This window comes from Ornithodoros turicata, chromosome 7 (assembly GCF_037126465.1).
Source record: "Ornithodoros turicata isolate Travis chromosome 7, ASM3712646v1, whole genome shotgun sequence".
Lineage (NCBI taxonomy): Eukaryota > Metazoa > Arthropoda > Arachnida > Ixodida > Argasidae > Ornithodoros > Ornithodoros turicata.
Genome location: NC_088207.1, coordinates 57,911,367 through 57,924,948, shown reverse-complemented (window position 1 = coordinate 57,924,948; position 13,582 = coordinate 57,911,367). Strand labels below are relative to the sequence as shown.

General features: G+C 46.7%; 1 protein-coding gene across 5 annotated transcripts in view; it reads left to right on the top strand.

Moving 5' to 3' along the window:
- LOC135401731 (cyclic AMP-dependent transcription factor ATF-3-like) overlaps positions 1 to 13,582 on the top strand; it is a 92,085-nt gene that overhangs the window by 68,906 nt on the left and 9,597 nt on the right. For all 5 annotated transcript variants that reach the window (XM_064634286.1, XM_064634285.1, XM_064634287.1 and 2 more), the window contains 2 exons: positions 8,453 to 8,699; positions 9,511 to 9,807. In XM_064634286.1, coding sequence (XP_064490356.1) covers positions 8,526 to 8,699; positions 9,511 to 9,807 — 471 coding nt within the window. In that variant the 5' untranslated portion in view covers positions 8,453 to 8,525. The remainder of the gene's footprint in view (positions 1 to 8,452; positions 8,700 to 9,510; positions 9,808 to 13,582) is intronic.

Sequence of the window (13,582 nt, the reverse complement as noted above, 5' to 3'; positions counted from 1 at the left end):
CAGATGATTAGGAAATGAATATTTTGCTTCGAGTGATCAGGCGCTCCTCCACGGAAAAGCAGTCAAGCAACACTGTGCTTCACCTCACCGGTATTCCTGATGTACGGCTTTCTGTAGGTCTTGCTTTTACTACTGGCGAATATTTTAGAACGAAATCGAAGAAGCAGACGACTGGTCATCCATGCGACACGAAGAAGTTACAAAGCGCGTGCCTGAAAAACAGCCGGTGGCCCACACGAGACTACCGGTGACGTCACGCATGGTACAGGAGGTAGTAGAGGGAACCTTCAGAAGTTTCGGTTTCGTTTTGAGCTTCCCAGCTCTTTTGGCAACTAATGAGTCCCATATTGCCAAACCAACTGTATTTCTCATTTTGGAAGAATGTATCGGACATATTTACACAGCCATTATAATAGTTTCGGATTGTCCCGGAGTCTCCCTTTAAGATTCCGTTGTATGTTCTTTCTTCTATTGAGGGCTGGAAGCTATGAAAAGGCGCAATGAATTGATCACATCGCCTTTCAAAACTATTACTGATCTCGCTCAGTGTGTTGCCCGCCCCCCCTTTCCTGGGCGAACATTAGAGCATGGATTTTAAAGAGGATTTCTTCCTTCCCAGAGTGCCTAAGAGTGTATGCAACGTCATCATTATTCATCACTCGCACGCAGCCAGATAAAACATTTACTGTGGCACAACAGTGATGTCGCTTACCTGGTATATCTTATGGAACAGAATAGAAATAGAAAGAAAAAAAATGGAAACTTATGACGCACTGGTGCGACCAGCTGTTCCAGGACGCTTGACGTGTGAAAGCACTAAATGATTTAAAAGATTATTTCAGCACGTATGTCCTTAAAATAGTTCGTCAGTGCGCACAGCGCAGCGTAGTATCCCAAGAAGCACAATGTACTGAAAGTCTGGTGCAACAGGGGTGGACGGTATGTGTCTTATCAGTGTTCTCTAGTTTCACGAGTTTGTTCAAGGCCTTCCACTTACCCGTCCACCCCTATTGCACTCGACTTTCAGTACATCGTGCTGCTTGGGATATCTTGTCTAAAGTAGATTCCGCCATTAGTACGCCATTTTTTTTTAAAGTCCGAAGAGTAATAAGTGACACTTGCAAAGCACAATATAACACAGTTCATTGCTGTCACGAACTGTGATAAAATATTTCGCTGTGCTAGTTTACATCAAATCTTTGTCCAAGTTTTCTTCGCATTCGTCCTTAATCCTTTCAAGCATTTGTGACGACTTCTGTGCCTTGTCGTATGTGCGTTGCCGGGCACCTAACACGGTGTGTGCTGAGCACACACCGTGTTCTTGAAGTAACTACACGAAGAGCACTGCTCTTCGTGTAGTTACTTCAAGAACTAAAAATCAACTTCCACGTCCACCTTTGCCACGGCATTAACCCCGTGACATAACGTTTTCCACGCCTAAACCTCCCTTATCGCCTTATTGAGAAACTTTCTGAGTGGGGGTCAGGCAACGACAAGCCGTGTCGTGCCGTCGAACATACGCCAAAGACGCCTTAGAAGACACAACTCTTCCAAGGTTGTGCATCCGTCAGTGTATACAAGAAACACCGCCGCATTTGACTGGTATCCCAGCGGGGGTGGCCACTTGACTGACGGCTGGAATCGGGTTTCCCTCATTGGCTATTCACAAGCGTCCCAGGATTCCCTCTGAGTCGGCCTGTGGGCCAAGGCAAACAGAGAGAGAACGGGGTTGAAGGAATATCACCGGACTTTTGAAAGATTATGTAACCGGGTTCAAAGCTGCCGAGAAATTTCAAAGAAAAGCGGGTTGAAGAGACGTGTCTCCGGCATTTCTGGGCTAATCTCAAGCGTGCCGTCTGATTGGGGACGTGTCAGTCTTCCGTTGGGTGAGGCTTCAGGGGATGAGGCGGAAGACTTCCTGCGGTGCACTATGGGATGCGTCTCTTACGCACATATCGCCGGTTTCAACGGCGATTGTTACACCCACAAAAGCTTGCAATTCTTACGACTGGACGCCTTTGGGTCTCGCTCCTCGCGTTAGTATGCATCTGACAGATGCTGATACCAGGGCTGTGGATGGCATTTCGACGACATTGCTAATCGGAATGCATCGGAATGGGAATTCCTTCAGTGTTCAGTTGAAAACAATGTTTTTGTTTTGTTTCAGTTTTTCTCCGGCGCCTATTACACCCGTATTCAACTTAAGAGCGACTCGTAAACGAAATGTCAAGCCAAACGGAGTTACTCCGCCGGACGAATTATACAGCGCCGCCTGGTACTGAGCCTTATAGTTTCGATGTCAGCACTCTACTTCAAGGCATTGAGTGATGCAGCTAGCTAATGCAGCCAATAGCAGCAAGCGTAGAGCGGAGCTCAAATGTGCCGTGTGCATGACTGAAATGTCTCTCTCAGCGTGGACGTATGATCTCATCACTTCACGTGATATCATCTTGCGATGAAATCGCCTTTCTCATCATGGCTACCGATGGAGCGTGAAGTATAAAAATTGGCCTAAAATTGCTTACATGAAGAAACATCATAAAGTTGGAAGATTTGGGAATCATAATATCTACGGCTTTTTTACGTTAAATCTGCACGTGCCTTCTGCTGTGGGGAACTTGAGGAACTGTAGGAACTCGATTCGTGTCGGGAGCTTCAAGGACAAGCTGAACACTATAGGAGGTGGCTGTATCAAATTCCGGCACTGAGTGTACTGTCTAAGGTTCTGTTTAGGGTTTTCCGGAAGATTCTGCAGAAGGATGTTGGCAGGGCACTGCTCCCTCCGAAGTCTGCGCAGGATACACACTAACTGTGCTCATCTGTGCGACGCTTGTAGCCACTGTCGCTTCGCGGTGCTAATATAGAATATTGACCAAATCTTGTATAACTGGCCGTACGCCTACAGCAATAGGTCTGTCATCATGGTCATAAGGGCCCGCTTTTGCCAACGCCAGTTCACACTTGAACGGAGATTAGACTTTTCTAAGCTTGGTGTTAATCGTCCACCCTGTATTACCAACAACAACAACAACAACAATAAATGAGAGAAAAGTGATTATGACATGTGATGTTTCCCAATGACTGCGGGTAATCTCGCTTTCTCGCGTCAACACGGTTGACGATGAACACCGGTTTAAGACCGATGTTTAACCGATGAACACCGGTCGGTTTAAGTGTTAATACACGTTGGTGAAACATATACGTTTCGTACTCTACATCTACACGGAGTGCAGAGTTCAGCAGCTGGCGGATAATGCCCCATAACATTGTGCACGATATCTGTCCCTTTCAAATGGGTACATTCATTATCTCACGTTATCTACCCCTTCTACGAGAGATGGTACATGTATATAACACGTTCCACTCTCGTGAGCTTAATCTCTAGACCCAAACCAAACGATGCCGTAAACACAACAACAAGCAAACCACATTCGAGGCCATGACGCCATTACCACGCAGCAGACTCGTGACACGCACTTCATTTTTCATTATTTCTAGATACAAACTGTGGTTCATGTACAAAAGGCGAAGCCTGACGTGGTACATGAACCATCAGTCCATTCAAAATGTATTGCACCGGCATACCTCTTTACGTCGATACGAATGAACCATCCTGTATTTGATAGAACGGATAGGGCATAATTCGAGGACTCTTGCGCTGCGAGACAACCATTATCATGACCAACGCCACAGTCGACAATCTGTGGATCAATTTTGCCCAGCACAGGGTTCTTCGCTGTGCACTGAAATATCCGCACACAGAGCCCTCGTACCAACTACCGGTCTGAGTAACTTGTACCATGCAGCAAGTTGATACGGTATTCGGTCAGGTTCGAACCTAGAACCTCGGGTACGTTATGAACCAGCCGTATCCGCTTATACCCGCAAACAGGATGTGCATGCATGCATGCAGGTACGGTGCAGGATGTCAGGCATGTAGAAAATATAACATCCAAGCATTGCAACAACACCCACCTTGTCGTATGACAAGGGGACCTTGCTTGCTTGCTAACTGCATGAAGTTGTGGCGTGCATGGACCTCATGTACAGTGTCTGTGCGGCGAAAAATGTAAATCTCCTGGCGTACGCTACAAAAAGCCAAAGTATTTCACGTTTACCTAAGTTCCTTGGAAACAGATCTGACACGTGTCCCCATTGGTCCTATCCTATAACGCCAACAAAACCTAGAACACACGACCAGCGTCACGTCAGAACCACATTCCCAGTTTAACATCGCCATCATCGCTTGACATAGATTGTGTACCGTTCCTGGCATCCCTTGCAAGTGAATCAGCTCTTGGACCCCAGTCAGATCACTTGGGGTGTCACCAGCACATTTAAAGTGATCAAATCACCGAAACCATGTTGCCCCCTTTCTTCATTTACACTACACAGCTACTATTCTCAGCAAGGTCGTGTTCTTTGCTTGCTATTCCAGGACGAGTCCGATGACACGAGTTGCTCCTCATATTGCACCGTGAATTCTTCAAGTCCGAATTAGCGAGGGGAGCCGTAAAAATAAATCGAGTCCAAATAAAAGTTGTCCACAAGCGCGCGAGTCACTAGAGACCACCTTCGAAGCGATGAGGAGCTATGGCGGGAGACAGCATGGTGTCACCACGACGTGCAAGTGTCAGGGAACCTGGCCTGGTTGCCCCCCAGCTGAGAAGGCGGGAGCCGGGGACACGAGGCTCCAGCTATTAATAGTGCGCAGGCTTGCATGAACATTAACGAGAACTGGGCAATGTGCTGCGCCAGGCGATTTGGTGAAGAATGAGTGAAGTGTCAAGAGGCGAGGTCTCGAACAGGTAGTGGATGGTTGGAAACAGGGTGGGGCCAAAGGGGTGTGACGACAAGTCGGCGTGAAGAGGGTAGCAGAGGTAGAAGAATGACCCAATGGAATGTTAAGTTATCGACGGATTCCGCAGGGGGTTTAGGATACACAGACTGTGAATGGACTATGGGAGCTTGACTTCTCGTGATGGTCTGGAGAGGCGATGAAGTGTGAGTTAATTGCCTTGTCGTGCACGTGAGCTTCAATATACAGTGCGGTGATGGCTGAGCGTTTGTCATAACTGATAATAACTGATATCCAGGCATTATCTTACTGGGCGTTCCGTTCTGATTCAGGTAGAAAGTTCAGGTACTCCCCCCCCACTTCTGTTCAAGTCTAGATAATGTTTACTTGAAATTATGGGACAGGGTCAGGTCTGTGTTCTGTAATACTGTGTTTCCTCTTCGATGCTGTACTTTGTATGTTCCGTGTCAGTTCCTGTTTGTGTTCATCCGCAAGCGCTTTGATTCTGGTCGCGCTCTGGTGACATCAAGGATTTTCGTATAGGCAATAAGGGGTATGGGATGTGCTTTCGTGTAGTCTTGCAGCGTAGGCACATCTGTTCTTCTTGCATACATGTGGCACGATGCATTTAATGCATACAGTAGCATGCTCTGATGCACCGAATGACTTCAGGAGCAGTCGATGTTCAGTTTACGTGGAGTCCCTGGTCATAGCACTTGAGTGACATTGGTCCTGGTCAGCCCGGGCTGACCATTTCGTAAGAACACCAAGAACTCTCGTGAACGTCAACTTTGCCACGCATTAGCCTTGCGCGCTTGAGTAAATGTTGTGTTGCCGCATCCCGTGAGCCTTTTCTTGAATTACCGCTTGATGCGAACCGGAATGTCCATTAGGGTCAGAGGAACGAGAACACCGAAAGACCGCCATTGACACGTCTGGCCTTGATACTCCTCTATCAACATACGGGGACGTATGTTGATACGGGGACGAAACACTCGTACATCTATGCATCTGTGTCATGCTCCTGCTTGCCGAGGGGCACCACATAATACCGTTCCTTAATAAGGTGCTAGACGTTGGCAATGACCGAGAAACTATTAGCTAACTTAGCAATGTGGTGCATGCATGTTACGCACTACTTGAGTAGTTTCTAAAAAGAGAGTGTGGTATACTGTACACCACGTGTTTCTCTGACTTCACAAACTCTGTGAAAATTGATATGGCATTCACTTCTGTAGGATTCCTAGCCGTGTAGGGATTGCAGGGAAAGCGCTTGCCGACGCCACGTTAAAACATGGAGATTTGACTGAAGCGTGGATTATACAAGTACCATTCATGGATCGCACAGCAGTACTTAGAAGTCCTTACTATTGCGGAGGCAGCTAAGCTGGGATAATAAGCCACACTTTATTACTCGAACAATTAAAGAATGGGATATTGTAATCCGATTCCACGAAGTTAACTCTTGCCAGACTTCTAGTTGGACTCTCACACGTAAGGGTGCTGCCGTAAAGCGCTAAACAGAGAGGTTTATGTTGGCGACGTAGTTCAACAGCTTGTTGCTTGTAAACCCAGCAAAACAAGTTATACATGTGACGAGGAACGCTACATATTAGCAAGTAAAATTGCGGCAAAATGAAGGCAACTGCGTCGTCTGCTACGAATTTTCGCCATCTTGACACCGACGCGCAGCTCGCGATGCGCACACAACTTGGCGCTCATTGGCCAAGGCAGCCCTTCGGCTACAAAACATGCATCTGTACGCACACACTGCATGCATATCGTACGTGATCTTTGCAAACTTTGCAGAACAGTATTCAAGGCATATTTTGATCGCAATTCAATGTGGGGCCAGTACCTTAGAAGGTTTTGTTGCAGATACTCGAAGCAAGATTCGGATACCCCTGTCATACGTGCACTCTTCAATCATCATTGAAATCAATGGCCATTTAACACGCGAGTAGCGCCACCTATCGTGTAGCGTGTCAACTTCTCAAAGAGCATTAAATTCAATGTTCACTAGTAGTAGTATAGTTGTAGTCACGTCCTATCCCTTTCACTCACTACTCACTTTCACTGACACCTTACACGCTAGGTGGCGCTACGCTTGGCTTCAATGATAATAGCTATATTCCGCTGTTCACTAGTCTTTTAACTAATTTATTAACTAACTAACTAACTAGCCATTCACGAAAGGACGAGAACCGCAAACGCCAGCTTGGAGTGCCCCCGTACTCTGCATGCTCGGGATCTCTGGGGCTGTTTTCTATTTTTCCTTTCTATAGTCATATACCGGTATTTTCGGAAGCTCGCAATAGCTCGCTGAATGTAGAGCAATTGAACAAGACTTCACATAGAGAGGCCTTGACTACAACATGGTGTACATGCTCTCTGAACAGGGCTTTGTGTACAGAGGCTTTCGGTTATTGGTGTAACAACAAGGACGCAACGTCTATGCTGCCTATGTGACGTAGGTTTTCATCGTGATGGATTGGTGTAACGTGCCACCAGTTCCATCGCGTAAATGGCAACAAATCAACTCTAATCCAAAGTAATGAGCAGAATAACCAGACCAGTAACTGGCTTCCATGGCACAGAGATGTGATTGAGGCACGATCCCCACAGACAGTAAACCAGTACTTTTTACTGTCTGACGAACCCTTTACTGTCGGGATGGAGTGACGACCCTCCAGTGAAGAGCCGGGATATTGCGCCAGTGCACCATAACAACAGACGACATAAACAATGCGTCAACGGAAGGAAGGTTGCCGCTTCCTTCGTGTCTTTTATTCAGCCAGGATCTTCTAATGTGTAACCGCCAGTGGTAGTGATATCAACGATTGCAGACGACAAGAAAATCTGCACCAATATCCGTTTCCATTTTAACGTAGCAGACGCAAGAAAGACGTCTGTCTTCAGGTTTCCGTCCGCTATGAAGGTACATGAAGCGCGCTACGTGCACGGCGTTAAATAGCGGAAGAAAAGGGAAATCCTGTCTTTGACAGTATTTATATAGACGGTATGCAGCTCAAAGAGGATGAGGAGCACACGGTACGTTCGCTTCTCTGTAACATCTGTTAGTGTTGGGCCTGGGGTAAGCGGATCTTTTCCAAGAAACTGGCCTCCTCGATGATTTCGTATAGGTTAAGCGTAACCAAAGTATAGGCCTCCATTGGCTTCGTATGCTGTAGGCCGGGGTCTCATTTAGTTTAAAATGGAAACTTAGCAGAAACAGTCAGACCGCTGATGTCTACCGATGTCCAGTGATGAACCGCACAGCGATAGGGTGCATATGTTCTTGTACCCTGGAAGGCAACATATCCCTCTGCCTCTGCGCAAGAGCAATTCACGTTGATGTACCGGAGCACTCGTTGAAGCGCCTTTTGTACGGTGTTTTTGCTTTGCCATTCCCGTAGGTGTGAGTTCAAAACATCACATCTGGTCGGACTATTGAATAAGTATATAGTTTCTGATCGAAATATCGGCGGCTTCTGAATGTGTCTATCACCAGTACATGTTTATCCTGTTCTCACGCCTGATTATCTTTCGTTGTCTGTTTTGTTACGCTTTCTATTTTATTCATCATTTCGCACCCTCAAAAACAGCGAGCCGCAGTTCACTATAGCTTCAAGTATGTCTCTATTCCCTTCGTAGGTTGACCCTGACTCCCTCGTGGCAGGGTTTGGACCACCTGAAAGAGTCATCCTGGGAACAAACGGGTTGCGACATGTACGGCACGCAGGGCCAAGACCTGCCCACGCCCGACCCTTCGGACGACCTCATCTACGGCGGGTTCTTCGGGTGCTCCAACACCGTGTGGCCGGTAGCCTGCCAGCAGTCACAACAGGTCCAGGTGGAAGAACAGAGCCCAGACTCCGGATACTGGGAGAACAACTCATGGGTGAGGAACACTTCTGGATTTAACGTCGGTAGTACCTCTTATATATTGTACACGACATTCGCCGCGGTTCACAATAAACCTCTACCCGAGAAACGTCATCATGACGTTGGTAGACACACCGAAACCAAAACAGATCGGGAGGGGAGAGCTGAGTTCCACGAATGGGCAATTGTTCGCTGCCTCCTATTGAAAGAAAAGTAGGACCGAAGGTCAGAGACCATCGTAATCCCCTCAAGACCGTAGCTTTCTGGCGCGACCTTGTTCGCCACTAGCATTGAACGTATAGTTCAACTCTACCAAATTGGTGGCGCTGTCGAACATTATGACGTCATTTGTTTACAAACAGGTAGAGGTCTATTGAACATCCTTCACTAGCCTCTATCCTGTGGTCTTCACCTCCAAGTCATGGCGCTTCTTGTTCTACAGAACGTCATATTCTATAAAAGTGGTGTGGCCAGCTCGCACGGCGTAGTGGTTAGGATGATCGCGTTTTACGCCGTGACTGCGAAGTGACGCGCGTTCGAATCGTGGCACCAGCTGTGCTGTCTGAGGCAATTTCCTTGGGTTTTCCGGCAGTCTTTCCAGACGAATGTTGGAACAATTACCCCTGAAGTCTGCCCAGGGCGCATACTAACATCCCCCTGTCCTCCCACTCCTGCGAGCTGTCCTCTCTCCATCTGTCCACGTCTGTGTACGATGCTTGTAGCCACAGTTGATTCGCTGCGCTAACACGAAAAAAAAAAAGGGATGTGACGACGCCTGTGATCTTCGTCATCATCATATACTGAAGCGGAACATTTTCATCTTACAGCAGAGGCTACCTTCGTGCGAGCAACAGGCCTGCGGTGCAGATGTACTGAGCATTGCTGCCGCGACTCAGGCGCCGATGGAGATCGCTCCGGCGCCGGTAGAATCTCCCATGAGCTCCTGCACCCCTGGGCCCATGAATCCTCCTCCTACTCCTCCGTCCCCTACGGACACGTGCTACTTCACCCCCGTACGATCTGTACTCATCAAAAACTGCCTCAAGCTCACCATCAAACAACGAAGAGAAGCGCAGGGCCTCGGTGACATCGCTCCAGAATACAAACCTCCTTCGATAGATACGGTGAGTGCGTGTATTTCTTTTTTTCGTCATAGAGTACGGAGTTTGTGTAGATCCGAGTGAGCTAACGTTTCCCTGAGACTGACGGAACGAAGAGGCAACAGGAGTATGTACGCAGGTCAAAGACTCCTTGTCTTGTCAACCTATTCTGTCCTGTGCCTCTCTTTTTTTTGGTGTAAGCGGGAAACGTAATCAGCAAAATGACTCCCGAGTCGGTGGGGCATGATTGGAGTGGTTTATCTTATCCAGAATCCCGAGCACGGTGGGGTCATTATACGTCGTAACAGCTCAAAGGTTATGTGAGGCAGTCGAGCTGCAATCTCAGAAAATTTATATAATCGATATAACCTGACGCCCACAGCACTCTTACGTCACATTTTTCGTCCCAATCGCGCTCATAGTTTTTGAGAAAATTAAAATTGAAAATTACGGGCAACACTGTGTCGAAGTAGCCACCAACGGCGCATTACTCGTCAAGAACGCCCGAGGAAACTACATTGCATGCGCATAACAATGTGTCTGAAACAAAAGAAGCCGGCTACGTGGCCGTCAGGAGCAGCAAACCAGTCGAGATCATAGATCACTGTCGCTCGACAAATTAAGGATTATTTCCCACCAGACGTCGCCCTGAGCCGTTTTACTACAATTTTGCTAGCAAATGAGAAGTATTTAGCGTTCCCTCTCACATGTATAACTTGTTTTGTTTACAAGCAACAAACTGTTTAACTACGCTAGCACTAAACGTTTAACTCGCAAACATAGGGTGGGGGCGCCAAAAAAAATGGGAGTCTTTATTACAGCTATGTCATAAATACAAAAATCAAATCATCATCAAATCATAATCAAATCATAAATAACAAAATAAATTGGGGCGTATCGGGGGGGGGGGGGGGGGTCTGGATAAATCACTGGCTGGGAACATAACTTGTCTATGTGCTGCACATATCGCCGGTTGGAAGCAGCTATCTAGCAGAAAAACCGGAAGTTACTGACAGTGACGTCACTGCAGCCAAAACGCTGGCTACAAATTTCAACTATACAAGTAATATGCTTTAATTTAAGCGGATGTAATTGACACTTTGTTCGGTGGCTGCTAGCATCGTAAGAGCGCGTATATGACAGCGTCGTGCCGTGACAGTGCCACAATCTCCGTATTACTCTTAACCAGTATCCAATCCGATCCAATCCAGTTTTCGTTTGTATCCAAGTTGCGTTCCTCCAGCGTGTATTCTACCCGTCCGCAAAGACGTAAACTTGACACAGCCATTGCGCACACACACGCCGTTTATGCCGACTATGATGGCCTTAGCCCTTGTCCACATTACGTGAAAGGGGCACGTAGTGTATTCCCCAGGCAGAGCTAATGAAGCTAAAAGAAAACATTTCGAGAGTGAAATGAAGAAGCCGCAGAAGTGGGACGCTCTTTTCAAATGTGTGGGCGTATGGCAGATCGAGTAATGGACAGACTTTCTCTCTTTTTCTTTTTTTCTTCTTTCCGGCTGTCTCCCCGAGTGGGTCAATGAGAATCGGACGTCCTGAAGGACACGTGACCGACATCACGTGATGATAACCACCCTTGGTAAACTGTCATCACCTGAACGTCATCGGATGCGGAACCAGAAAACTTATGTTGCAAGAGGTTAATTAAACGAATCTGCAGGGTAGTAAGTTATAATTGTAACTAGTTCCCCCTTTTCGTTAAAAGTAACAGTAAAATGTAACTAAGTTGCGTAAAATGTAACTAAGTTGCCCAGGTATTGCAATATTTTCTGCGTTTCAGTCCTCTAGCGAAATTCTGTGGAGGCTTCAAATGCATGCCCTGCCGTTTTTCCCGAGCTGGAATTCCAAGAATTTTGTCGTCTCATAATACGCAGCATGGATGGCCTTATCACGACCTACTAGATAGGCACCTCTTCCCAGCGCCGCATTTGGAAGCCAGCGGCGGCGCTGCTCATCGGCCCGATTATTGCTCCTTAAATTTCTGCAATGCTTTATACTTCAGCTTACCTTAGTATTTTTGTGCAAACGGTGAATGTCCCACATGAGATGCTTCTTTCTAAAGTTGATTACCATCATCATGCTACGCGTTTTCATAGGAGCTGTTGCTGTCGTCTGCTACGGTGGTGGTGGTGGTGATGGTGATGGGGCTTGCCGTTGTCGGCCTCACGTATGCTACGGTAGTCGTACGTCTGCTTCTGCGCGTTCGAAATTCAAATTTCCATTGTCCAATCATGATGTAGATCACGCGGGCCGATGGGTAGCGCCTCTAGCGGACGGGATCCTCACAGGGGTTGCCGATTATGACGTTATAATCTAGTAGGTCGTGGGCCTTATAATAACTCCCATGGCCTTACAGTGGCCCATGGGAAATGCTCTTTTTATAACACGGTATAATTACGCGTGCACATCACAATCTCTTAAGACAATTTTTTTAGTTACACTTATTCGCCTTTTTTTTTAAATGTACCTGCAACTATGTAACATAACTATGTTACTTTAACGGTGGTAACTGTAGCTGTAACTATGTGGTTACATTTCAAAGAGAGTAACTGTATCTCTGTTACTAGTTTTGCAGGGTAACTGTGACTGAGTTACTTTTTTTGTGTGTGACTTTACCCATGACTGTGCAGGACGATATGTCAGTAAGCCAGCTTTCACGTACCGGTCGCATATATTATTAAATATATAGTGAGTTTTAGTGTTTTGTACGCTAGTATAGCGCTTGTGGTTCTGCGCACGCGCATAACATGCACTAAAACTCACTTATGTTTATTTTGTGTTGCGCGCGATGTCCATGTTTGACGTCACGGTCATTTCCTTTTCCGCGTGCTGATTGGACGAGTGGGTTTCAACAACTTCGTTAATCCGCGCGCGCGATGACATTTGAACAGAAATATTTCCGTAAGTTTCAATTCATACTAGAAGAGAGACATTGCCGAGAGACAGTCACCTGCTGCACAGTCAGTCCAGTGACGTCACACACAGGGAGTTTCGGTTTCGTTCCTGGTCTCCTCCTGCTACGGAATGCTGATAGGAATCTGCCAATATTTATCCTAGCTTTCGAGTAGTTTCATTGCAGCATTTTTTGTCCAAAGTAATGTTGTATTTCGTAAAAGACACAGCTTAAAAATATATAATAATAATAATAACACGGGAGCTGCGCTGCTAGTTTTGGAGAAAAAAAAAAATTTTTTCCGGCCCATTCCTACTATACAGAATCATGGTACTTTAGAATTATTTCCTGCTGAAGTTCGGCGAACGCTCGAAAACGCCTTCCTGCAATGACTTTTAGTGTTCTGTTGCCTTGCCTACTCTACGAAGGCTGTGTAACCGCAGCCTTCCTTTTCCGATGAGCGGTTCTTTTTCGTTTTCAAGATCACCAAGGGCCGTTTGATGTCGCTTGTCATGCTCGGTTGCATGTGTAATGGTTCTCACGTTGCGACACTCTGACCCGTCTAAACGGACGGAGGGGGAAGCTCCTTACATGCGGAGCCACAGCAGCCGCTTGCACCTTTTTGTAGTCCTTCCAAATACTATAGTCCTTCATGTGATAGGGCTTATTTGCGTGGCGTCACCCACAGGGGAGCGCCACAGTCTTAAGTAGGATATCCAGTCATGATGTGTAGGTCATTTTGGTCTTTCTAGGATACTGTACTGTGTGAATAATAATAATATTTTATAGTTCCCCTGCGATTGAGATATTTTCGACGTTAGCCTTCTCCTGAACTGTACATGACAGCAGACGAAAACCGAAACTGACATCGCCGGCACTTTCGCC